The sequence below is a fragment of the Trichomycterus rosablanca genome, chromosome 5, assembly GCF_030014385.1.
Source record: "Trichomycterus rosablanca isolate fTriRos1 chromosome 5, fTriRos1.hap1, whole genome shotgun sequence".
NCBI lineage: Eukaryota > Metazoa > Chordata > Actinopteri > Siluriformes > Trichomycteridae > Trichomycterus > Trichomycterus rosablanca.
The window spans coordinates 21,829,851-21,856,515 of NC_085992.1; the positions used below are offsets into that span (position 1 = coordinate 21,829,851).

Genomic DNA, 26,665 nt, shown 5'->3' on the forward strand with positions numbered 1-26,665 from the left:
TGAGGTTTCACTCAGAAAACGTAATAAAGTTTATCTGTAACATCACACTTGTTACTGTCTCTGCCAAGTCTTTTAATACTCCAGTTTGATGTAAAGACAGTAACGACAGCATTCTACCAGAAGAAAGTTTACAGCTGAAACACATACAACTGCTGACTGCTTTGGGTGGTTCTGTTTTTGAAAACAGGGAAGGAAGGAAAAGAATGCAGTTTGCTCAACATTAGCTTTGCTTTTCCGTGAGCTGGTATGGTGAGCTATTAGAAGTACTGGGGTGTGTGGAAAAGCCTATTTACACAAGCTTAAATATACACTGATCAGCCATAACATTAAAACCACCACCTTGTTTCTACACTCACTGTCCATTTTATCAGCTCCACTGTAGTCCATCTATTTCTCTACATACTTTTCAAAACCTGCTTTTACTCCGTTCTTCAATGGTCAGGACCCCCACAGAGTAGGTATTATTTAGGTGGTGGATCATTCTCGGCACTGCAGTGACACTGACATGGTGGTAGTGTGTTAGTGTGTGTTGTGCTGGTTAGAGTGGATCAGACACAGCAGTGCTGCTGGAGTTTTTAAATACTGTGTTCACTCACTGTTCACTCTAATAGACACTTCTACCTAGTTGGTCCACCTTGTAGATGTAAAGTCAGAGACGATCGCTCATCTATTGCTGCTGTTTGAGTTGGTCATCTTCTAGACCTTCATCAGTGGTCACAGGACGCTGCCCACAGGGTGCTATTGGCTGGATATTTTTGGTTGGTGGACTATTCTCAGTCCAGCAGTGACAGTGAGGTGTTTAAAAACTCCATTAGCATTGCTGTGTTTTATCCTTTCATACCAGCTCAACACACACTAACACACCACCACCATGTCAGAGCCACTGCAGTGCTGAGAATGATCCACCACCCAAAAATTACCTACTCTGTAGTGGTCCTGGGAGAGTCCCGAACATTGAAAAACAGCAAGAAAGGGGGCTTACAAAGCATGTAGAGAAACAGATGGACTACAGTCAGTAATTGTAGAACCACAAAGTGCTTCTATATGGTAAGTGGAGCTGATAAAATGGACAGTGAGTCTAGAAACGAGGTGTTTTTAATGTTATGGCTGATCAGTGTACATCACCAAAACCATGACAATTCTTGAGAAATAAACTTGAATACATTAAATGTAATTTCCTTAATAAATCGTTTTCCATGAAACAGAACCCCTTAAAACTTAAACATTTCAAACTCAGTGTTAGGAAATATTACAAATCCAATTAAAAAATATGGGGCAGCAGGTAAAATGCAAATAAATACAGCAATCATTAGCAAAATCTGTTTCAATTGTATTTGGGGTCTCTATTGTACATTTTGTAAATAGCTTCATAAGTCACAAATTGCAGGGACCACCATGGCACCTAAAGTGCATTGTGGAGCAACATTTAGATGACATCTGTTTAGGGATGGGTTTGCTTGCTTGAGCAAGACAATGTCAAACCACATTCTGCATGTGTACCCCAGCATGACAGACAGTGCCTTTTGAACTTTGCATTGGTAACAATCTAGAGAATGGCTCTTTTCTTTTTTGGCCCAGAAAAAAACTACCAGTATTTCCAAAAACATCTTAAAAAGTGGATAATTTTATGGATCGTAAATGGTAAAATTCCCTTTCCTGCAGCTGTAGATTGTAAAACATTGTTCTTAAACTGTTGATTTATTTTTGCAACTGTTTCCTTTTGATAATTCTTCTGAGGTAATTTTATATCAAACGTGGAAAGTTTCCAAAGAAGTGTTTTAATCATTCCATAAAATTCCTAGTCTTATACTGCCCATCTTAAATTTGTGGAGACCTTATTAATAATGGCTCTTTAAAAGAATGATCTTTGTGGTTTTTTTTAAAGGAGGTGGGTGGACATTGTACACTTAAGCACTAGCAAACAACACCAGACTGTGGCAAAATATTTTAAAAAACATTATAGGCAAAGAATAACTTAAATAAGCCAAAAATGGAATGAATTGAAGTAAACACCATTTAAAACTGCGAAATGTAGCCATGCACATTGTGTGGAATGTGTGTGGGTGTTTGCCAATGTGCCTCCAGGATGTGGAATGATTACATCTACATAAACTGCTCTTGTTTACTTTCTCAGAACCAATACTTGTTCTGTCAGTGATGGTAAATTTTGAAAAGAAAGTTGCACCATAAGTTGTAAATTTACTATTTTAGTTATAGACAACATATTCTTTAAAAAAAAAACACTGATCCTGAATGTCATTTATTGACAATAATCAAAGGTACAAACATGGATACAAAGTATTTACATAACTACAATCCTGCAATGGTCAGAAGAATCAGATATTGCATGCACCTTACATATTAAGTCTATCTTTTAAATGCACTAGTATGTATTTTCAGTTAGTTGAATAATAGAGTAAACTCTTCCATGATGAAGTTTCCCTGATGATGAGGTTTGCTAATCTGCTGCAATTCATAAAGGAAGAAGATTGGGATCACGGCATCTACCTATCAAAGGCAAAATTGACGTGCTAGGAAAGAGTCACGAAAGTGTGGAAGTAGAGGACTGAGATGCAACAGGCCTCGAACAGGAACACCCAACTGTCTGAACTTCAGTAGCATTTCTGGAAAGGAGGAGCATCCTGTAAAAGAAAAAAAAATATGGAGTAAATCATGATGAACCACAAAAGGAACACAACATTGAAAATGCTATATCTAAGTAGACTGTATATACCACATCTAAAACAGAATCTCAGCAGCCTGCTTCAGTAGTTGTTTCTGCACTCCTTATTTGACCATCAAATATAAGAAAAGAAGTAACAATAATGCTAACTGATATAATATTTTTTAAAAAGAAAAATGTCTAAGATCTGCTAAAAGTACAGGAATGTATTATCAAAGTGCATGTTATGCTTAATCATGAAACCTTTTGTTATAATGTCCTTATAATACAGTCTTACTATTCAGAATCAAACTACCTGCTACCTATACCTAACTGCAACTCAGTTCAGTTGATTAGTATGGTAGTATCTAGTTTGGGACAGTTTCCACATCAATTTCTTCTTGCTGGTGATTGAAAATCACATGGAGGAAGATCATAACAAAAAGGAGCTACATAATGTCCAACAAGTTACTCTACTTTGGGCATGTGATGAGTGACCCAAATGAAAGCACGTAAAAGCGGAAGGACTCAGATGATAAGAAAGATTACTTATAAGCTAAATTGACATCATGATGTGGATTATATTATCAGTAGCTAGTCTGCTACAAGCGACGCAAGACAGATGGGATTGAAGACAGCTGACCCCTCAGTGTAGCCAACCCTTGCAAAGCAATGACAGCATAGTAATGTTGACATCATGATGACCTCGTTGATGACCTTACACTAAATGGCTGATTACCAATAATTTAAAATCTGTGAAAAATGTTGGAGACTCAGAAGCTGATCATGAACTAATGAAAACGATGCTGCCAAACCTCTCATTTCACACAAGCAGTTGACAAGCACACAAAGTTTGGTTGTCTGTCTTTGCTAGGACTAAAAATTATGTAGTTTACTCTAATGGTTAGGGACATATTTATTTGACCTAAAATCGTTAAATAGTTGTATGAAAACACACCTAGAGATAGCCCTATAGACCAATGAATACCATTAGAGGTCAATGCTGACATGCCCTGTCACACATGGCTTTTTCATGATGGATATAACATACACATTACATACACATGCATCTCTTTACCATTAAGATTTGTGCTGGCCATCTTCCTAAAGCTGGGAATGGAGTGATAGACCAAGAAGCAGGCCAACATGCTGGTGTCTGCATCATTACTGGTAGGCTGGCCATTTATGTATGCCTGCAGTACACACCTGTTGTCTGTAAAAAAAAAAAATAATAATAAATAAAAATAAATAAATAAAAAAAGATAAAAAGTTAAGGGGAAGGTCGTTCATATTATAATTCTGCTGATTTAATATTTTAGAAACAATGGATTTAATACAAAATTACCAATTTCGAAGGCATCTAAGGCATTTTTTTTTTTTTTTTTTTTTTTACATTTTTAGGTGGTTAATAAATATTGCCAAACATGTTTTTTAGCATTATGATGCCTGTTAAAGTTCTTCTGTGCAATTAATGACAGATGTTTAGTGCCTTCCTATGGGAAAAGTGAAGGTAGCTTACTATAATTTACATATAATAAAATATACAAGGTCACTATAAAGGCTATCTAGTTATCACCCGTGATCATCAGAGGCCATAAAATACTTACTTTTAGCTATTAAAAAACATAATCTAAAACAACTCAGCTGTAACTTTAGTATATAGGTTTTTGTACCACAAAGCCAGCGATCGAGGGCCTGGTCAGCTGAGCTCTTCATGACAGGCAGGAACTCTGAGCTTAGCAGCAGACCACGGCTTTGCCTATGAGTGTTCCGCAGTCTTTGCTGTAATATCCTGCTCTCACACAGCTCCAGCACCAACTTCAGCTGCCACAGAGAGAATGTCCCATTCATCTCTCCTTGCTGCAGAGCCTTTACAACCTAAAGGTCACAACCACATATACAGGTCCTTCTCAAAAAATTAGCATATTGTGATAAAGTTCATTATTTTCCATAATGTAATGATAAAAATTAAACTTTCATATATTTTAGATTCATTGCACACCAACTGAAATATTTCAGGTCTTTTATTGTTTTAATACTGATGATTTTGGCATACAGCTCATGAAAACCCAAAATTCCTATCTCAAAAAATTAGCATATTTCATCCGACCAATAAAAGAAAAGTGTTTTTAATACAAAAAAAGTCAACCTTCAAATAATTATGTTCAGTTATGCACTCAATACTTGGTCGGGAATCCTTTTGCAGAAATGACTGCTTCAATGCGGCATGGCATGGAGGCAATCAGCCTGTGGCACTGCTGAGGTGTTATGGAGGCCCAGGATGCTTCGATAGCGGCCTTAAGCTCATCCAGTGTTGGGTCTTGTGTCTCTCAACTTTCTCTTCACAATATCCCACAGATTCTCTATGGGGTTCAGGTCAGGAGAGTTGGCAGGCCAATTGAGCACAGTAATACCATGGTCAGTAAACCATTCACCAGTGGTTTTGGCACTGTGAGCAGGTGCCAGGTCGTGCTGAAAAATGAAATCTTCATCTCCATAAAGCTTTTCAGCAGATGGAAGCATGAAGTGCTCCAAAATCTCCTGATAGCTAGCTGCATTGACCCTGCCCTTGATAAAACACAGTGGACCAACACCAGCAGCTGACATGGCACCCCAGACCATCACTGACTGTGGGTACTTGACACTGGACTTCAGGCATTTTGGCATTTCCTTCTCCCCAGTCTTCCTCCAGACTCTGGCACCTTGATTTCCGAATGACATGCAAAATTTGCTTTCATCCGAAAACAGTACTTTGGACCACTGAGCAACAGTCCAGTGCTGCTGTTTCTGGTTCAAAAGTGGCTTGACCTGGGGAATGCGGCACCTGTAGCCCATTTCCTGCACACGCCTGTGCACGGTGGCTCTGGATGTTTCTACTCCAGACTCAGTCCACTGCTTCCGCAGGTCCCCCAAGGTCTGGAATCGGCCCTTCTCCACAATCTTCCTCAGGGTCCGGTCACCTCTTCTCGTTGTGCAGCGTTTTCTGCCACACTTTTTCCTTCCCACAGACTTCCCACTGAGGTGCCTTGATACAGCACTCTGGGAACAGCCTATTCGTTCAGAAATTTCTTTCTGTGTCTTACCCTCTTGCTTGAGGGTGTCAATGATGGCCTTCTGGACAGCAGTCAGGTCGGCAGTCTTACCCATGATTGCAGTTTTGAGTAATGAACCAGGCTGGGAGTTTTTAAAAGCCTCAGGAATCTTTTGCAGGTGTTTAGAGTTAATTCGTTGATTCAGATGATTAGGTTAATAGCTCGTTTAGAGAACCTTTTCATGATATGCTAATTTTTTGAGATAGGAATTTTGGGTTTTCATGAGCTGTATGCCAAAATCATCAGTATTAAAACAATAAAAGACCTGAAATATTTCAGTTGGTGTGCAATGAATCTAAAATATATGAAAGTTTAATTTTTATCATTACATTATGGAAAATAATGAACTTTATCACAATATGCTAATTTTTTGAGAAGGACCTGTACATGCAAACACACAACAAGGCCAAATTATTCTATTGTTAGAGTGATAGCACATTTTTGAGTTAAACAAAAAAAAGAAATAGTAACAGTATTTTTGTTATATTACTGTATTTGCTAGGCTAAACTTACTAAAGAAAAGAGATTAAAAAAAAAAAGATGTAGTAGGATTCTTATGCTGCATTCTCATGATACACAGCTTTTTGGTGGTGCCACTAAACATGTTGCTGTGCCACCTTGAACATACAGTCAAGCTGGAAAGTCTGGACACTCTTTTCACTTTCCCACATTTTATTACGTTACAGACACTTTCTATAATAGACTGAGTTCTTTTTTTTGCCTCAAACAGCTACACACAAACGGCAATAATTATGAAGTGAAAACAGGGTTTAGAAAATATGCCAAACTTTCAGAGCTCACTTTTGAGTGTCATATCAAAGGGTGTGCACACTTGTGTACATATGATATTTTACATTTTGATTTTTAATGAATTAGCACAAATGTCTAAAAACCTGATTTCACTTTGTCATTGTGGGCTATTTTCTGTAGAATTTTAACTTAATCTATTACAGAATGAGTCTGTAATGTAATAAAACGTGGAGAAGGTGAAAGGGGTGTGCAGACTTTCCAGCTTGACAGTAATACACTCGTCTTTTACACTTTGCTGCTGCAGTCCCAGTTCAATGTGACTGAACTCTGACCCTGTTTGCCACTGACTTTATTTTATTTCACTTGAATTTAGAACCATGGCATTGTGTTTGTTTGTTTTTGTAACACCATGCTGTCATATTTATGACATTCACAGCAGGAATCAGTGTTTTACGCTGGCTGTATTTGTTTTGTATTATGATGACACTGTCAGAGCTGCCTCCTTTTAATCTAAAATATGCAATCATGTACAAAATATACAATCTACAATCATGCGAGTGTAAACATGGTGAGTGGGGTAGAGGCACATGGCAATATGCACCCATCACTTAAAATGTGAAAGCCGTCTGAGACACACCTGCATTTTAAGAAAACTTGTTTTAGTTGTCAGACTACTCTAACAACTTTGGTAATAAATCCCCACTATATACACAACACAGGATACAGTCTCTTATAAAGACACATACAAGAGAAATGTAAATGATTACACTTATTTTATTTATCTGAGTATAAAACCTAATAAACGTGTTGTCTTTTTATAACAACTGAAAGACCCAACACCTAGGCCTGAATATGTTCTTATTTTTTTCAGCTGCTTTCGTTAAAGGTCGCCACAACAGTGAATCATTCATTTTCATCTTGCCCTGTCCTGAATATACTCCTTTGTTACCATAACAATCTGCATGTCCTCCTTCACCACATTCATAAATCTCCCATTAGGCCTTCCTCTCCTCCTCCAGCCTGGTGCTCAATCTGGGCTAAATATAATAAAACTAAGATTAATTTAAAATTTACTAGCCTCTACCTTTACCCTTTCCCAAAAAAGTTTTTTCCTCAAAAATAAAATAAAAATGCAGTGCTTCTTACAGTACATTCACTTTGAATTTTATTTGATAGCAGATAGTTTGAACCCAAGATGTGTCATGTCTCGACTTCATTTAATTTGTTATTATACCTCCATTCCTGCATTTCAGGTCTGCAACACATTTCCAAAAAAGTTTGTACAGGGGCAGTTTAGGGCTAGTAATGAGGTGAAAAAACTAAATAATGATGTGATTCCAAACAGGTGATGTCAACAGGTGATTGAAATCATGGTTTGATACAAAAGCAGCACCCAGGAAAGGTTGAGTCTTTGATGAACAAATATGGCCAGAGGATCTCCAGTTTGTCTACAAATGCGTGAAAAAATGATTGAAATGTTTAAAAACAATAAACCTCAAAGAAAGATTGGAAGGGATTTGCATATTTCTTCCTCTACAGTGCATAATATCATTGAACAATTCAACGAATCGGGTGGAATTTCAGTGCGTAAAGGCCAAGGGCACTAGGCACAACACTGCATCAAGAACCGCAACTCAACAATAGCTGATATAACCACATGGGCAAGGGATTACTTTGGCAAACTTTTGTCAAGCACTACAGTATGGAGGTAGATGCACAAATGCCACTTAAAACTTCACTGTGCAAAAAAGAAGCGTTATGTTAACCATGTCCAAAAGCGGAAGTCCAGAAGACTTCTCTGGGCTCGGAGGCATCTAGGATGGACCATCACACAGTGAAAACGTGTATTGGAGTCAGATGAATCAGCATTCCAGTTCTTTTTTTGGAAAAAATGGACATCGGGTGCTCCGACCCGAAGACGAAAAGGACCATCCAGACAGTTATCAGCAAAGTCCAAAAGCCAGGGTCTGTCATGGTATGTGGCTGTGTCAGTGCACCTGGCAACGGGTTATTTACACCTCTGTAATGGCAGCATTAATACAGAAAAGTACATTGAGATCTTAGTGCAACATATGCTGCCTTCAAGACGTCATCTTTTCCAGGGATGTCCATGCAATTGTCAACAAGACAATGCAAAACCATATGTTGCACACATTACAAAGGCGTGGCTGAGGAAGAAGAGGGTACGGGTACTGGACTGGCCTGCATGCAGTCCTGACCTGTCCCCAATAGAGAATGTGTGGAGAATTTTGAAACGAAAAATGCGACAACGACGACCCGTGCTGTTGCACATCTTAAGACGTGTTTGCAGGAAGAATGAGACAAAGTAAAAGCTGAAACACTAAATCACTTGGTATCCTCGGTGGCAAAACTTCTTTTAAGTGTGGTGAAAAAGAATAACAACATTACAAAGTGGTAAATGCTTTACTGTCCCAACTATTTTTGTAATGTGTTGCAGGCCTAAAATTCAGTAATGGATGTTTATTAATAAATGAAGTTAACCAGACAAAACATGAAATATCTCAGGTTCATCAAGTCAAAGTAAAAGTTGAAACTGTTTTCTTTTTTATAATTTCCATTTTCCATGCTGTCCCAACTTTTTCTGATTTGGGGTCGTACAAAAGGTGCTATCTGATTTTAGTGGTGCTTCAAAACAATAAAGACTGCAAAGCTTTCTCTTAAGTGTTGTGCACTTCACTACAGCACAGCATAAGCAAAGGTTGCAATCAATACTCTTTTAATTAAACAATCTAAAATGCCACCACTTCCCTAGTTTAAATACTAGCTGAGAATAAAAAAGCTTGGGATAAAGGAAAACAGGAAAATAACTTCTATAGGTTTGTCCAGGTTAAGATGAACACATCCAGAGTGGTATATTATACCCAAGAGAATTAATTAGTTTAAATGTACAATACAGGTTTTAGGGTAATGTAAGCCTCATGCTACACACTATGCTTGCATTCCTTGGTCTGTGAAACCATAAAGGGCTGGCTAAGTGTAAAAAATACAACGCTTAGCAAAACTGACCTGGTCAATAGAGATGTGGGTAGGCAGCATCTCTGGGTTTTCCTGAGTCACACATTCGTATAGAATTGCTGAAAATAAAGCCACGGTGTCCTGTTTCTGTGTAAATAAGCATATTCAAACACATGGACAATTACTGGAAAACAATTTCTAATTAATTATGACAAATTTTGTAGAGAAACTAGTCAGTCAGCATGTACTTCAACCTTAATTTTGGTGTTTAGCTTGCTGGCTGATTTAAATCAGTCCTCCTTAATGACAGTTGTATGTGTCTTTGTAGGCATCATACAGAGTACTTTTGTGCCAACTCACATGTTTTAGGTTTTCAGTCCTGCAGAAGTACTTTGCAAAGGAAACCAAGGCATCATCTGATGTAAAGGCTGATATAGCTTCAGGCTGCAGAGAAAAGATTTTTTATCATAAATGTCTTTAAAGGAGCAATAAAAGAAAGCTATTAAAACACATAAAATAACATTCTAAACATGGCTCTTTGATTGCTTACTGATGGCCCGATATTGTCCTTATATTATCCAAGTTACAGCACATTTGGTTTAAAAAGTAATGCATTAAGGTGGAACATTTGTTTCACGGAGATATTATATTAAGTATAAGAGAGATATACTTTATTTGTCATATAAAGTTGTACAGTACAATGAAATTCTTTCTTCACATATCCCAGCTTGTTTGGAAGCTGGGGTCAGAGCGCAGGGTCAGCCATCGTACGGCGCCCCTGGAGCAGAAAGGGTTAAGGGCCTTGCTCAAGGACCCAACAGTGGCTGCATAGCAGAGCCTGGATTTAAACCGCCAATCTTCCGGTTGATAGCCCAAAGCTCTACCCACTAGGCTACAACTGTCCCATAAGTGTTTACATAAGTGTAATATACAGTATAATAAGTGATTAGTTATTGAGTGACTAATTTTATTTTATGTACTTTAAATTTGCTCATACTCATACTAAATCTTTCATACCTGCCGATTCAATTTGTGCTGAAACTTGAAGGGTTAGATTAAAGAAGTCCCACCCTCTGCTGGCAGTAAAAAACAGCAAGACAGCTGTACATTCTCAGAGGTCCAGAGCAAATGACAGTAAAATTGACCAATAGCATCTTCCCTCTAAATTACCAGGCTTTGCTGACACTAACATTGTGACAAGATACACACACTGTGTAATATAGAATTGTTAATAGTGATTGTTTCTGTATGCACATGTTCAAGTCTAACACAAGTGTCAGTATAGTGAAGTGACACACGGACCGGTAGTTAAGAATGAGTAAAATGGGCATATACAAAAGTAGTGTTATTTATTTTAAGAACCTTATTTACTATTTAGTTTGCATGTTGTATGTTTGACAAAACTACAATCCCCTGAAACAAAAAACCCATTTAGGGACATAAAGATATCACAATATCAATAAATTTTAGTCAACGAAGTCTGTGTTTGGTGTGATATTTGTCATTTGCAAAGGCCAACCTTAAAAGTGCGCACTTCCATGTTTCTGTTGTTGACACTAGGGGCCAGCAGACTTTTCCAGCCAAGAGGATCATCCTTGTAGGGCAGCTGTCCAGCGCGTAGCTTCACATAGAGCATGCCATCTCTAGAGAGAATTGATCTGAAGCAGAAAAACAATACTTATGATCTGAATATTACACAACATTAAAGGTGGAAAATCCAATCACACAGCTCTATCTGGAGACTTACTGCAGGCGTTGAGTTCCTTTACTAAGATCGATGTTCAATTCCCAGTACCTTGGACCTTTCACCTTAACCTGTGCACACATATGGGTTTCACTGATTTCATGTTCAAATTTAAAAGGCTTTATTGTCATTTCAGCTTTATACAAGTACATATAGAAATGAAACAATGCTCCTCCAGGACCAGGGTGCAACACAGAACACAAGTGCAAACAGCACAGTATAAACAGTGCTGACTAAAAGGACTGTAATAAATTCAAGGAGCCACAATAAATATAAAGTTTTAAAAAATAAAGGGAAAAAAACCAAAAGATGAATATACAACATATTTTGATATCTAAACAGCGGTGTAGGGTTTTGTATGACAGCTGACATATAAGAGAATAATGTGCAAAAATACAATGGTGTGCAAAAATGTCACTGTATTTTTGGAAATTTGAGTGTGTATGTATTTGAATGTGTCACTGTGACTGTGTGAGAGTCTGTGTTTGTGTGCATCAGTGTGTGCACAACATACTTTTGGGGACAAATGGCAGACATATAACTAATAAAAAGGGCACCTCTTTATAAATGACAAAATCTCATGTCCCCAATCGCAAAATTGCCAGTTTATTAGTGAGAAAGGGTCTGAGACAATGGTTGCTTATTATCATACATTTATTGTTATCATACATACACGCAATATGCAGAAAAATCATTATGAAAGCATGTGAAGAACTACCCAGTGCAACCAATTCATGTCCAAGGTCCTGGAGTGTGTAAAAGGTATGTGATGAAGTATCTCTACTGTGAACAATGAGAGATGATGCATTTTGCAATTGGGTGAACATTTATTTAGACAAATGGGATCAGATCAGAGTAAACATGACTACATCCGGCCAAAATTAAGAGAAAGTGCCAGACTTCTCCAAAAAGCAAGTAAGAGGACCCCACAGATAAAGATGGAAGACTTATTTGTCCCTGCCAACATTTCACATGTCATTCACTGCAGTATTATAGAATCAAATGCCATAATGTTGGAAATCCTGACCTCTCTGTATGCTTTGTTAGCCCCCTTTCAAGCTGTTCTTCAATGTTCAGGACCTCCACAAGACCACTACAGAGCAGGTATTATTTGGGTGGTGGATCATTCTCAGCACTGCAGTGACAATTACATGGTGGTGGTGTGTTAGTGTGTGTTGGTGCTGGTATGAGTTGATCAGACACAGCAGCGCTGCTGGAGTTTAAAAAAAACCATGTCCACTCACTGTCCACTCTATTAGGCACTCCTACCTAGTTGGTTTACCTTGTAAATGATCGCTTATCTATTGCTGCTGTTTGAGTTGGTCATCTTCTAGACCTTCATCAGTGGTCACAGGACGCTGCCCACGGGGTGCTGTTGGCTGGATATTTTTGGTTAGTGGACTATTCTCAGTCCAGCAGTGACAGTGAGGTGTTTAAAAACTCCATCAGCACTGCTGTGTCTTATCCACTCATACCAGCACAACACACAGTGTCAGTGTCACTGCAGTGCTGGGAATGACCCACCACCCAAATAATACCTGCTCTGTGGTGGTCTTGACCATTGAAGAACAGGGTGAAAGCAGGTTAAAAAGGTATGTAGAGAAATAGATGGACTACAGTCAGTAATTGTAGAACTACAAAGTGCTTCTATATGGTAAGTGGAGCTTACCGTGAGACAGTGACTATAAACAAGGAGGTGGTTTTAATGTTATGGCTGATCAGTGTATATGAATATTTGTGTACAGTACAGTAAATTATTTTGCCACATATCCCAGCTTGTTTGGAGACTGGGGTCAGAGCACAGAGTCAGCCGTTGTATGGCGCCACTGGAGCCAAGAGGGTTAGGGCCCTTGCTCACTGACGCAACAGTGGCTGCATGGCAGAGCTAGGATTTGAACTCTCAACCTTTCGATTAATAGTCCAAAGCTCTACCCACTAGGCTACCACTGTACCAGTGCACACATACTTAGATAGTTTATTATTTTTTAAACATACAGATACTTAATTCTATTTTTGTCATTTAGACTGTTACCTGTTTTAGAAGATGAAGTTCAGGCAGCATGGCAGGAGCCATCAATTCCACAGTTGTCTCCTCATACCACTGTGTCTCCTAAAAAGAAACATTTTAAAATCAAAAACATTCAGTATGCAACACCTAGTTACTCATCGCAACTGTGTTCAAGGTGGGTCACGTCTTGGTAATCTTCCAAATATAATTAAATGGCAGCCCCTGGCAGGTCTGACAAAAGTGTTTTCGATCCAACAGTTTAACACCACCTGAAATATCTACTTAACAGATCATCCTTTAATTATCACATACCAGCTATTAAGAGGAGCCAAAAATACTTCTTTATTCACTGTATACTGTTTTTTGTGTCTAATTGCCAAAGAGGTTTTTGTCGCTGCAGTCAAGTTTTTTTTTTTACTCCATCTTCCACACCTGTACACAAGCAGTACCTTGTAGGTGACGTCGAGCAGGGCATAGCAAGGTTCTAGAGTGTCCACATCCACTGGAACAAGCAACCGAGGCTCCGCTGCAAGCACGCAGAGGTGACGCAGGGCCTGGAGGTGATATCTGAGAAAAAACACCAACACATTTCACACACACACACTACTACCAAGACTAAATCCTTTTAACCATTTTAACAATAACTAACAACAATAAATTGAACAACAATAATAATACCACTTCCACCATCACCACACTGGTAACCAATAACTCTAAGAAAATTGTAGAACAAGCAAAATAACCAGTAATTCAAAATAAATATTAAAATCCCACAGAATAAAGAATAGAATACACACCAACATATTGCCAATACATTTTATAAAACAAAAAAGTAGTAGTACAGGCTGTAGCATCTTTACCTGTTATCAGTGCTATGAGCAGGAAAATGGGGATAGAGTGCACAGAGGAGGGCAGCGATGGCTGAGTTGGAGGTACTGAGAGTGTACCTGTGAATAAAGCATGTATTGTTCCACACAGTAAATTGGTACTTCATCATTTAATAGAGAGATTTAAGCACTCTTGTAAATGTTTTCAGTTAAAAATAACAGTCACATTAAAGTAGGTTCAGGTAGGAACAGAAGGTGGAGATAGAGTGATGTCTGCAACCTACAAACCTCATTTCCGGAAAAGTTGAGACATTTTGTAAAATCCAATAAAACAAAAATCTGGGAGTTGATAATTCTTCTGAACCTTCATTTTACTGACAAGTACAAAGAAATAATTTTCACTGTTTTCAATAATCAAAACTGTAGTCCAAGAGAACTCTTCCAAACCCAAGTGGCAATATTTAATCACAATAGCATGACAGCTTCTCATGCAGTGCCATCTGAAAGCTCTAAGGTCACGCTTATTCAACAGTGGTTTCTGGCCCTGTCTTGCAGGAACTGAAATTAAACCTTTTTACAATATTATGCTTAGTAGATGGTGAAAGACCTACAATCTTGCATTAAGATATTCTTTTTGAACTGTTTGACAATTCTTTCACAAAGTTGGCACAATGAGGTGAGCCATGACCCATCTTTGCCTACAAAGACTCAGCCATTGGTGGATTTTCCATTTATACCCAATGATTATAACCTTATTGGTTACTAATTCACCTGCTTGTTGTAACATCAATATTCTACAAACTTTTCACTTATTTTGCCCCTGCCCCAACTTTTCTGTGTTGTGGGCATCAAATACAAAATTTTTTTCTAATTACATAATGCAAAATTACAATATATTATCGAGGACAGCCAAAACATTACGAAGGTAATTTTTTAAAACTTTTCTCAGTTAAATAAAGGTTTAATGGAATTAACAAATTACAGATTTTTTTTTATAGCATTTTACAAAATTTCTTAACTTTTCCAAAAATGAGGGTTGTAGTTCTGCATGTTTGCATGTAAACAACAGTCTCTGATAATTAAACTAATTATCTTCAAATAAAAACTGCACATTTGTGGAAAAATATATCTAACAACTCGTACCAAAAAAAGTTCTTAGAAGTAATATTAGAGCATTAAACTTTAGAGATTCAAGAGTGGGTTCTTTAGAAAAGAATTACCTCAACACTATTGTGCTTTAGCCAAAATGCAAGAAATATACATTACAGACTGTTAATATAATCTGTATATAACTGAAACATGGTGGAAAAACACTACAATAGACAAATGGTTGGTTGAACTACTTCCATGATCTTCACTATTATAAAGTTTTACTATATACACATGCAGTACTGAAAATGACCACATGATTCATAGAGAGCCAGATTTGAAATTGTGCATACTGTATATTATACCAATTAATTAAAACAGTTAGCTTTTTATTAGTGACTGCGTAGCAACTGTATAGTCATTTTAATCTGAAACTACTATACTTTAAATCCTAAAACTGTTTAAATAATAAACTGTCCTAAATCATATATAATTCCTGTTAAGTCAAGCTGACTGTCTGTCATGTCTGTCATCAAGGAGCGGGAAGAGATTTTCAAAAGTGAATCAGTTGGTGTCTTTAGTCCCTAAATGATTATTATCATTAACAGCATTGGTAATATAACAATGGTAAACATCCTGTCTCAGGTTTTCCAGACTGTTTGCTCTACTGGATTTGATACTACAAACAACAGACCAAATCCCACCTATACACGCAAAGGTACTTCTCTTAGCAAATTGTCTTCAATTCCACAAGGTTATTCTTGAAAATCTTCTATACATTTTCAGAGGGGTTTAGGTCAGGGGATTGGTTAGAGTAGGAAATAAAGATGATAGCTATGTAGCTCATTGCAAAATGTTTGTTCACTGTGTATCTGTTGATCCCTCCGTTTTCACTTCATTCTGCAACTCTTATCAAGGTTTATTTTTCACCTTTCTTATCATGAGTCTGAGAGCATGCTGTGAGAATGCTAAACACTTCAGAAAGTTTCTTTAGCTTCAATATCATAGCTACTTGTTGCATGGAATTTTCCCAACCAAGGGCACCATATGTTTTAAAATGAGACCAGGTGAAATACGCAACAGAACACTTGAATGTGTTATTTGTTGCAGTTTGTTTGTTTAATTCTTAACGCCATGTCAGCTGCAATGGCTATTACCATGGCTAACTAATAGATTATGTAAACGTCAAGGTGATGGGTCTATTTTTTCATGTATGTATGGTGGTTAAGAGTGTTTGTGTGACTGTGAGGGTCTAACTTATATGGTATTTGTTGCAGTACTGATACATGGTACTGGACTGTACATTTTTAATAAGGACTCAATAAACTACTGCACCCTTTTTAAACATGTTTGTTTATGCTTATAAATCTGTAATTTTGTTCATATTTATAAGCATCAAGCCAAAAAGCATTGTGTGTAGGTTTGAAGTGGAGATAGTACAGCATCGTATGTACCATAACAAAAGGAAATAAAATTAAATGTAATAAACCATAACAAAAGCTAATAAATTATTGTTTTTATTCACTGTACACCATAGAGCAACATGAGATACAATAGCAGTTCTAAAGCCCACTGACCTGCCTCCTCCGAGAAAAAGCAGACCCAGAGCCATGTGATGAGCCATGTGGAATCCATAGTTCATCTCACCAAAGGTGCGCTTGTGAAGAAAACGGCACAGCTGAAGTACTTTTAGGTTCCCCGAGCCAGCCATCACCATGGAGGTGGCCAGCAGCACCATGCTCAGACATGTCTGCAGGTTATACTGACCTGACTGTTGGACAAATATTTACATTACTTACGTGTCTGACTATTTCTAGCATGCAATAAAGATGTAATTAAATAAGTAATTAAATCATCTTTATTTGTCTTCTGACAAACAACTTACAACTGTGGCAGTAGATGTTGCAGTGCTGGTAAGAGACTGCATGAAGTTTCGAGCTAATTTATACTGTGAAAGTAAGAAAGATATTAAAAGAAACTTAATAAAACATCAGGAAAACTGTTTAAATTGACTAACTCACACATGGAAATTAATCAGATATATTTGCAGTACACTTCATCTTACCAGGCAGTCGAAAGCATCCGAATTTGAAGATCCAGCAAATTTAAAACCCACAGCCATGCAGGCCCCAGCTATAATATAGTCATGAGCTTGCCTAAAAAAGGGAAGAGCATGGTTCTAGCAGGACCTCTTAAATTTAAACATTTATGTTAGTCAGTGATGACTAGATATATAGATAGATAGATACTTTATTGATCCCGAAGGAAATTAGAGTCCCAGTAGCATTGTACATCAAATCTAATCAAATCAAATACACACTATAAAGAAAAAAATTACAACAATATGAATTCGAGAAAGTACAAACACTTTGACAGATTGAATGTAACCTGAGTTTTACATATACTGCATAGCTACAGAGCAGTTATTAATGATGAGGATGGATTGAGTGTGAATAAACAAAATAACCAAATGGAATGGAATTAAAAGTAAAAATGCAGGAAGGTGCGGTTCCAAGTATACAGTACACGATCCAGATTCAATATAGATTAAATATTAAATATATTATATATATATATATATATATATTATATATATATATATATATATATATATATATATATATATATATATATATATATATATATATATATATATATATATATATACTGTATATATACAGTGTATCACAAAAGTGAGTACACCCCTCACATTTCTGCAAATATTTCATTATATCTTTTCATGGGACAACACTATAGACATGAAACTTGGATATAACTTAGAGTAGTCAGTGTACAGCTTGCATAGCAGTGTAGATTTACTGTCTTCTGAAAATAACTCAACACACAGCCATTAATGTCTAAATAGCTGGCAACATACTGTAAGTGAGTATACCCGACAGTGAACATGTCCAAATTGTGCCCAAATGTGTCGTTGTCCCTCCCTGGTGTCATGTGTCAAGGTCCCAGGTGTAAATGGGGAGCAGGGCTGTTAAATTTGCTGTTTTGGGTACAATTCTCTCATACTGGCCACTGGATATTCAACATGGCACCTCATGGCAAAGAACTCTCTGAGGATGTGAGAAATATAATTGTTGCTCTCCACAAAGATGGCCTGGGCTATAAGAAGATTGCTAACACCCTGAAACTGAGCTACAGCATGGTGGCCAAGGTCATACAGCGGTTTTCCAGGACAGGTTCCACTCGGAACAGGCTTCGCCAGGGTCGACCAAAGAAGTTGAGTCCACGTGTTCGGCGTCATATCCAGAGGTTGGCTTTAAAAAATAGACACATGAGTGCTGCCAGCATTGCTGCAGAGGTTGAAGACGTGGGAGGTCAGCCTGTCAGTGCTCAGACCATACGCCGCACACTGCATCAACTCGGTCTGCATGGTCGTCATCCCAGAAGGAAGCTGACGCACAAGAAAGCCCGCAAACAGTTTGCTGAAGACAAGCAGTCCAAGAACATGGATTACTGGAATGCCCTGTGGTCTGACGAGACCAAGATAAACTTGTTTGGCTCAGATGGTGTCCAGCATGAGTGGCGGCGCCCTGGTGAGAAGTACCAAGACAACTGTATCTTGCCTACAGTCAAGCATGGTGGTGGTAGCATCATGGTCTTGGGCTGCATGAGTGTTGCTGGCACTGGGGAGCTGCAGTTCATTGAGGGAAACATGAATTCCAACATGTACTGTGACATTCTGAAACAGAGCATGATCCCCTCCCTTCGAAAACTGGGCCTCATGGCAGTTTTCCAACAGGATAACGACCCCAAACACAACCTCCAAGATGACAACTGCCTTGCTGAGGAAGCTGAAGGTAAAGGTGATGGACTAAACCCAATTGAGCACCTGTGGCACATCCTCAAGTGGAAGGTGGAGGAGTTCAAGGTGTCTAACATCCACCAGCTCCGTGATGTCATCATGGAGGAGTGGAAGAGGATTCCAGTAGCAACCTGTGCAGCTCTGGTGAATTCCATGCCCAGGAGGGTTAAGGCAGTGCTGGATAATAATGGTGGTCACACAAAATATTGACACTTTGGGCACAATTTGGACATGTTCACTGTGGGGTGTACTCACTTATGTTGCCAGCCATTTAGACATTAATGGCTGTGTGTTGAGTTATTTTCAGAAGACAGTAAATCTACACTGCTATACAAGCTGTACACTGACTACTCTAAGTTATATCCAAGTTTTATTTCTATAGTGTTGTCCCATGAAAAGATATAATAAAATATTTGCAGAAATGTGAGGGGTGTACTCACTTTTGTGATACACTGTATATATATATATATATACACATATATATATATATATATATATATATACAGTGTATCACAAAAGTGAGTACACCCCTCACATTTCTGCAGATATTTAAGTATATCTTTTCATGGGACAACACTGACAAAATGACACTTTGACACAATGAAAAGTAGTCTGTGTGCAGCTTATATAACAGTGTAAATTTATTCTTCCCTCAAAATAACTCAATATACAGCCATTAATGTCTAAACCACCGGCAACAAAAGTGAGTACACCCCTTAGTGAAAGTTCCTGAAGTGTCAATATTTTGTGTGGCCACCATTATTTCCCAGAACTGCCTTAACTCTCCTGGGCATGGAGTTTACCAGAGCTTCACAGGTTGCCACTGGAATGCTTTTCCACTCCTCCATGACGACATCACGGAGCTGGCGGATATTCGAGACTCTGCGCTCCTCCACCTTCCGCTTGAGGATGCCCCAAAGATGTTCTATTGGGTTTAGGTCTGGAGACATGCTTGGCCAGTCCATCACCTTTACCCTCAGCCTCTTCAATACAGCAGTGGTCGTCTTAGAGGTGTGTTTGGGGTCATTATCATGCTGGAACACTGCCCTGCGACCCAGTTTCCGGAGGGAGGGGATCATGCTCTGCTTCAGTATTTCACAGTACATATTGGAGTTTGTGTGTCCCTCAATGAAATGTAACTCCCCAACACCTGCTGCACTCACGCAGCCCCAGACCATGGCATTCCCACCACCATGCTTGACTGTAGGCATGACACACTTATCTTTGTACTCCTCACCTGATTGCCGCCACACATGCTTGAGACCATCTGAACCAAACAAATTAATCTTGGTCTCATCAGACCATAGGACATGGTTCCAGTAATCCATGTCCTTTGTTGACATGTCTTCAGCAAACTGTTTGCGGGCTTTCTTGTGTAGAGACTTTAGAAGAGGCTTCCTTCTGGGGTGACAGCCATGCAGACCAATTTGATGTAGTGTGCGGCGTATGGTCTGAGCACTGACAGGCTGACCCCCCACCTTTTCAATCTCTGCAGCAATGCTGACAGCACTCCTGCGCCTATCTTTCAAAGACAGCAGTTGGATGTGACGCTGAGCACGTGCACTCAGCTTCTTTGGACGACCAACGCGAGGTCTGTTCTGAGTGGACCCTGCTCTTTTAAAACGCTGGATGATCTTGGCCACTGTGCTGCAGCTCAGTTTCAGGGTGTTGGCAATCTTCTTGTAGCCTTGGCCATCTTCATGTAGCGCAACAATTCGTCTTTTAAGATCCTCAGAGAGTTCTTTGCCATGAGGTGCCATGTTGGAACTTTCAGTGACCAGTATGAGAGAGTGTGAGAGCTGTACTACTAAATTGAACACACCTGCTCCCTATGCACACCTGAGACCTAGTAACACTAACAAATCACATGACATTTTGGAGGGAAAATGACAAGCAGTGCTCAATTTGGACATTTAGGGGTGTAGTCTCTTAGGGGTGTACTCACTTTTGTTGCCGGTGGTTTAGACATTAATGGCTGTATATTGAGTTATTTTGAGGGAAGAATAAATTTACACTGTTATATAAGCTGCACACAGACTACTTTTCATTGTGTCAAAGTGTCATTTTGTCAGTGTTGTCCCATGAAAAGATATACTTAAATATCTGCAGAAATGTGAGGGGTGTACTCACTTTTGTGATACACTGTATATATATATATATATATATATATATATATATACACAGTATATATACTATACATACATATACATATATACATAAACTTACACCAACGTTTCCATGTTCAGATCCTCAGAAGCTAGTGCTTCTTCCTGAAGTCCAATGTTCTCTTGAATTATCTGTCAACAACATGCAATTCTGTTAGGATTAAAAAAAAAAACTATATGCATTATATATCAGTATCTGCATTCGAAAATATGTGATGTAACATTACACTTCAGTTAAATTCTTGATCATGTATTTTTAATAATAGATAAACAGAAGGCTGTGTTAAATTGTAGTGTTGTAGACCCATTTAAAAAAAAAATACATATGATATGAGAATGCTAAAAACAGAAGGGAAAATCAAGAACTCAGTCAGTACTAAGAACTCGGTTGGTTGTCTACACAGACATGATTGGCTATGTCTGAGGGGGTTGTGGAATGACCAGACAGCATAGCTACTAAGAGGTACACTAGTCTCTTCCCAGTGTCTGGGGACACAGTGTCGGTCCCCAGCCCAGATAGAAATAAGGGTTGCTTCAGTGCATCTGGTGTAAAAACCCTAAATATGGGAACAGCTAAAAGAAAAAAAATCCAAACTTTTATGCTAAGAGAATGAACTTTTGATCTTTAGCAAGTCAGCATGCAAAGTAAGTCTGTGAACCATTCAAAGTCAGAAAACTAATAACACCACCACTAGTGAACTAATCTGACATAGCATTTTGTACAGTTTATGTGGTTTGGGACACCCGAAAAGTGAATGGACATTGGAGGTTTATATTTTAAACACTTGGGCTGGTCTGCTCTTATAGGGTCGCAATTAGAGAATAAAGTGTATCTTACAGTAAAGTGTATATTTATGAATATTTATAGATCCATATATTTTACCAAGGAAAAATGTAAAGGTGCACTATTTTTTATTTTTCCAAGCATTAACATTTATAATAGATTAATTATGGCTAAAATAAAAGTTCTAAGGATCAGATAAAATCATTTTGAGCTTCCTACACGTTTATTATTCAATTTCAATTGAAAACAAAATGCCTGAGCAACCAACAACTGGAAATCTTAAGCACAAATTTACTGCACATTTCTTAATATATGGTAAACATATTCCATTTAAAAGAGTGTCTTGCAAACTCTGAATTGTAAAATATCCTAATGGCTCTAGCTTAGTACAGCAAGAAGTAACACTAAACCAGTGTTAAAAGGTCTCCTTCTACCAAAATGCTAATATTTAGGGGAATGTTATATATGTGGCTGTACAGTGGAAATGCTATGAAATCAAAGAAATCATGTTTCAGATGTGTGCATGTAAGCAAAATTTTTATGTTTTATACCTGAGGCACATTGCCAGTCACCCATTCTTCATTAGGCAGGATCTCATCCCACATGATAAGGCATCTGGCCAAAGTCTGAAAACAGAACAGAACAGAGTTTAGTAATCACTCACATACAGCTTTCTGCCCATCCTTTTGACAAAGGCCTGTACAGTCTCTGTGCTGCCAACAAGATAAGTGTCTTATTCCCATTAAAACTTTAAAAGTGAAGCACTCAAGTGGCACAGCAGAATATTCTGCTAGCACACCAGCTCTAGGATTCTGAACTCTCGGCTCAGAAGTTCGAATCTCAGCGCTGCTACCGGTGGGCTGGGCACCCCCCTGCAGGCACAACTGGCAGTGTCTATAGCAGACGAAATTGGCCACTGGTCTGCTGGGTGGGTAAATAAACAGAACAACAAGGGAATGTAGTCTTCAACAATTTGTAAGGACCATGGTTAGTATCCCAAGGTACCTGTACAGAAGTGAAAGAACACTGAAAACAGTGTGTGACTTCCTGTGTGTGAGACTGGCCTCATGTTCCACAGAAGTATGAGCAAATAAGAAGAAACTGTGGAAGGGAGCCTGTGTCAGGCAAATATACAAGCGTGATCAGGGTCCCCAGCAGCAGAAGACAAACTGGCTATGCTAAATTGTGAGAAAAAGGGAAAAATGCGTAAATAAAATTATTTTAAAAAAACTTGTGGTGGTAAGGGACAGGTAAGCAACTATATTTAGTGAAACAAGTTATTAGCTAATTTGTTATTATTGTAAGAGAATTATCTCTTACAGGTGTGAAGTTTAATGTGATAAGAAAATCAAGGATAAAACTTCATAACAATTATCTAAACAGTATTGATAAACCAAATAATTAAACACTTAAATTACTGTGGTCAGAGAGTTGGTATTTAATAGTTGTAAGCTAATATGCAACAATGTGAGAAATTCAATAAGTCAATAAGTGATCATACACAAGTGTTTCATACTATTTCATCCATGGGTAGCATTAACCTAGAGATACATTTTAAAATTATCCTTTAAAAAGTGTAAATTAAAAAAAACACAGACACAAAAAGCCTGGTCAGGCCAGGCCAATGGAAAGTGTAATGGTGTGAAGCCATTAGAGCTCAAAGTTCACAGTAAACTTGTGAACAGCACTTGCATCACTTTTTTATGTGTTCATTTCTTCTCACCCTCAGAAGTAGAAACTCTGGTTTGATGAAGTCCAGCAGGAACATGGTGTCTGGGGCTTTCAACCAATCAGCTATAGACCTGAAGGCCCAAAGACAGAGAGCAAGGGAGGTGAAAATGTTGGTCATGAAATAAAAAAAAACTAAGTACATCGAAAAATATAAAAACTAAAAGTAGATGAAGTTTTTCAGGCTAATGGAAGATGACTGAGGAAAAACATGAAGACATAAATGTAAGAGACAAGAAAAAAAACATCTGTCTGTCTGTAAATCTGTCTGTCTGCATAGACACTTGCCTGTTGTTGGTTTTAAGATAGATCATGGCAAGAGCTAAGGTGGCACCAGGGCAGGTCACATCCACATTGATTGTGTCCCCTTCCTAAGATTAATAATTAACATGTATGAGTATATTTGACGTTTAATTATAGGAAATGCTGTGCTGATAAAACAGAATTAGTCTGCAGCATGTGTAGTCTGTTCTTTTAAAAGTAACTGTACTTTTCTTTACAGCACCTTGATTTGGTAGCTCGGGGACTTGTGCTTCTCTCTGTTTATACCAGTGTGTGTCCGCCGATGCCCCCCAACCATGTACTGGTAGAGCTGCTCAGGTACATTCAGGTCAGTCATCCCAATCAGGTTACTGCCATGCTACAGGTAGAGAGGCTTAGTCAGGATGAAAATAAAATTGCTTTAAACACATTAAATACACATATTGTGCTCTACTGTTCAAGGTGAAGACTACAAGATCAGTTTTTGAGAAGTTATGTGAAAATAAAAAACAGATTTATTATAATCTGGTTCTGTTTACTGGAATACGTTTATAATAAAATACTTAATCACCACACTTGTCTTTTAGTCCCGTCCCCTTCTTTTTTTAGGCTGAGAAAATGTCACTTATATTTATTGTAAGTCCTTGTATTTATTACACTTCTTTTTTGTCTGCACTGTTCCAATTGTGTTGTTTGCACTTACACCAATCAGCTATAACATTAAAACCACCACCTTGTTTCTACACTCACTGTCCATTTTATCAGCTCCACTTACCATATAGGAGCACTTTGTAGTTCTACAATTACTGACTGTAGTCCATCTGTTTCTCTGTATGCTTTGTTTGCCCCCTTTCATGCTGTTCTTCAATGGTCAGGACTCTCCTAGGACCACTACAGAGTAGGTGTTATTTGGGTGGTGGATCACTCAGCACTGCAGTAACACTGACATGGTGGTGGTGTGTTAGTGTGTGTTGTGCTGGTATGAGTGGATAAGACACAGCAATGCTGATGGAGTTTTTAAACACCTCACTGTCACTTCTGGACTGAGAATAGTCCAACAACCAAATATATACAGTCAACAGTGCCCCGTGGGCAGAATCCTGTGACCACTGATGAAGGTCTAGAAGATGACCAACTCAAACAGCAGCAATAGATGAGCAATCGTCTCTGACTTTACATCTACAAGGTGGACCAACTAGGTAGGAGTGTCTAATAGAGTGGACAGTGAGTGGATACAATATTTAAAAACTCCAGCAGCGCTACTGTGTCTGATCCACTCATACCAGCACAACACACACTAACACACCACCACCATGTCACTGCAGTGCTGAGAATCATCCAACACCTAAATAATACCTACTCTGTGGTGGTCCTGACCATTGAAGAACAGGGTGTAAGCAGGCTAAAAAGATATGTACAGAAATAGATGGACTACGGTCAGTAATTGTAGAACTACAAAGTGCTTCTATATGGTAAGTGGAGCTAATAAAATGGACAGTGAGTGTAGAAACAAGGAGGTGGTTTTAATGTTATAGCTGATCAGTGTATGTTCTGTGTTGTACCAAAATTTGTGTCAGTCATTTTGAAGTGTGAGGCATGCATTAAATTGCAAGTAAGCAAATGTTTACAATAATCAATTACTAATAAAATACCTATAATGAATAGTTTACAAGTCACCTGTTTTTATTTGAATTTGGATATATAATTTCACTTACCTGACTATACATACAAATATAAAATGAATACTTTTGTAAAGAGAAACCCAAGTGTAATTGTTCTAAATGAAATATAATCAATTTTACAAATTACATGGTGCTCCAATGAGAGTGTGTGGGGAAAATTGTAATGGTAGTTAGTTTTTGAATAAACACAATAAAGTGTGTTACAATTTAACAGAATTTTTTTATAGCAGTGGTTATTAACAACATACAAACACTACCTAAATCATGAGGTAATAATAAAAAATGTGAATAAGATCATGAATTAAACAATATGATGCTAAAGTTGCCAATAGCTGTTGTGATTACTGTTAACATGCACAATTATAAACTTATAAACACTACTGTGTGTTGTTTTTTCTAATGTGCTACCGACTTTTTGTTTAGGTGCTAGAAAGTTCGCTCTGTTAGCAGTTTGAATGATAAGCAGGACATACTTCAGGTGACCTTGAGAACCACTAATGCAAATTGTGCTGATAAGCTAGCAGATGGCTTTCCAAGAAAACATAGTTTTGAAAGTCCACATTCTCAGCATTATTCAGCAATGCTAGTACTTACTCCGAGACAAACCATGCCTAGTGCCAGGCCTGCTGCTAGAGAGTAGGACTCTCTGTCTGTGCAGTACTCCATTTCAGGTCCAGGAGGACGGCCTGTGTAATCACAAACAGCTTAATCAAGATCACAGTTTGTATAGAACCAGTAAAGAAAGCATGCACATACAAACAAACAAAATAGGTCATTAATTTCAAATATAAATTAGGTTGTTAGAGGGATTTTATTGTGTTTTCTTAATGCATTTGCTGCTTGGGAAGATAAAATCTTGACTAACTAGCATACACTACTGCTCCTTTAGGACTGAAAGCTAAAAAAAAAGCTGAAATATTATTATAGCACATGTAAAAGCACATGGGATCAGAAATTGGACTGTTGTTCACAGCAAGCATTTAAATACACACTGTAAAAGAAAATGGGCTACTGTAGCATTTTGATTCAGTCATGTACCATTTGCATCAAAAAGCTGCACTTAGTAAGTAAGTGGTG

The 26,665-nt window shown here is 38.1% G+C and overlaps 1 protein-coding gene across 1 annotated transcript in view; it reads right to left on the reverse strand.

Moving 5' to 3' along the window:
* Positions 1 to 2,247: 2,247 nt before the first annotated feature.
* The window catches only part of anapc1 (anaphase promoting complex subunit 1), an 82,262-nt gene continuing 57,844 nt past the window's right edge, over positions 2,248 to 26,665 (reverse strand). The window contains exons 30-48 of the mRNA XM_062995857.1: positions 26,183 to 26,274; positions 24,151 to 24,285; positions 23,934 to 24,016; positions 23,641 to 23,719; positions 22,469 to 22,543; positions 21,195 to 21,265; positions 17,214 to 17,304; positions 17,034 to 17,096; positions 16,726 to 16,919; positions 14,093 to 14,179; positions 13,682 to 13,799; positions 13,257 to 13,334; positions 11,228 to 11,295; positions 11,000 to 11,138; positions 9,841 to 9,924; positions 9,532 to 9,627; positions 4,336 to 4,540; positions 3,741 to 3,875; positions 2,248 to 2,642 (exon numbers count right to left, since the gene is read on the reverse strand). Coding sequence (XP_062851927.1) covers positions 2,512 to 2,642; positions 3,741 to 3,875; positions 4,336 to 4,540; positions 9,532 to 9,627; positions 9,841 to 9,924; positions 11,000 to 11,138; positions 11,228 to 11,295; positions 13,257 to 13,334; positions 13,682 to 13,799; positions 14,093 to 14,179; positions 16,726 to 16,919; positions 17,034 to 17,096; positions 17,214 to 17,304; positions 21,195 to 21,265; positions 22,469 to 22,543; positions 23,641 to 23,719; positions 23,934 to 24,016; positions 24,151 to 24,285; positions 26,183 to 26,274 — 2,024 coding nt within the window. The 3' untranslated portion in view covers positions 2,248 to 2,511. The remainder of the gene's footprint in view (positions 2,643 to 3,740; positions 3,876 to 4,335; positions 4,541 to 9,531; positions 9,628 to 9,840; positions 9,925 to 10,999; positions 11,139 to 11,227; positions 11,296 to 13,256; positions 13,335 to 13,681; positions 13,800 to 14,092; positions 14,180 to 16,725; positions 16,920 to 17,033; positions 17,097 to 17,213; positions 17,305 to 21,194; positions 21,266 to 22,468; positions 22,544 to 23,640; positions 23,720 to 23,933; positions 24,017 to 24,150; positions 24,286 to 26,182; positions 26,275 to 26,665) is intronic.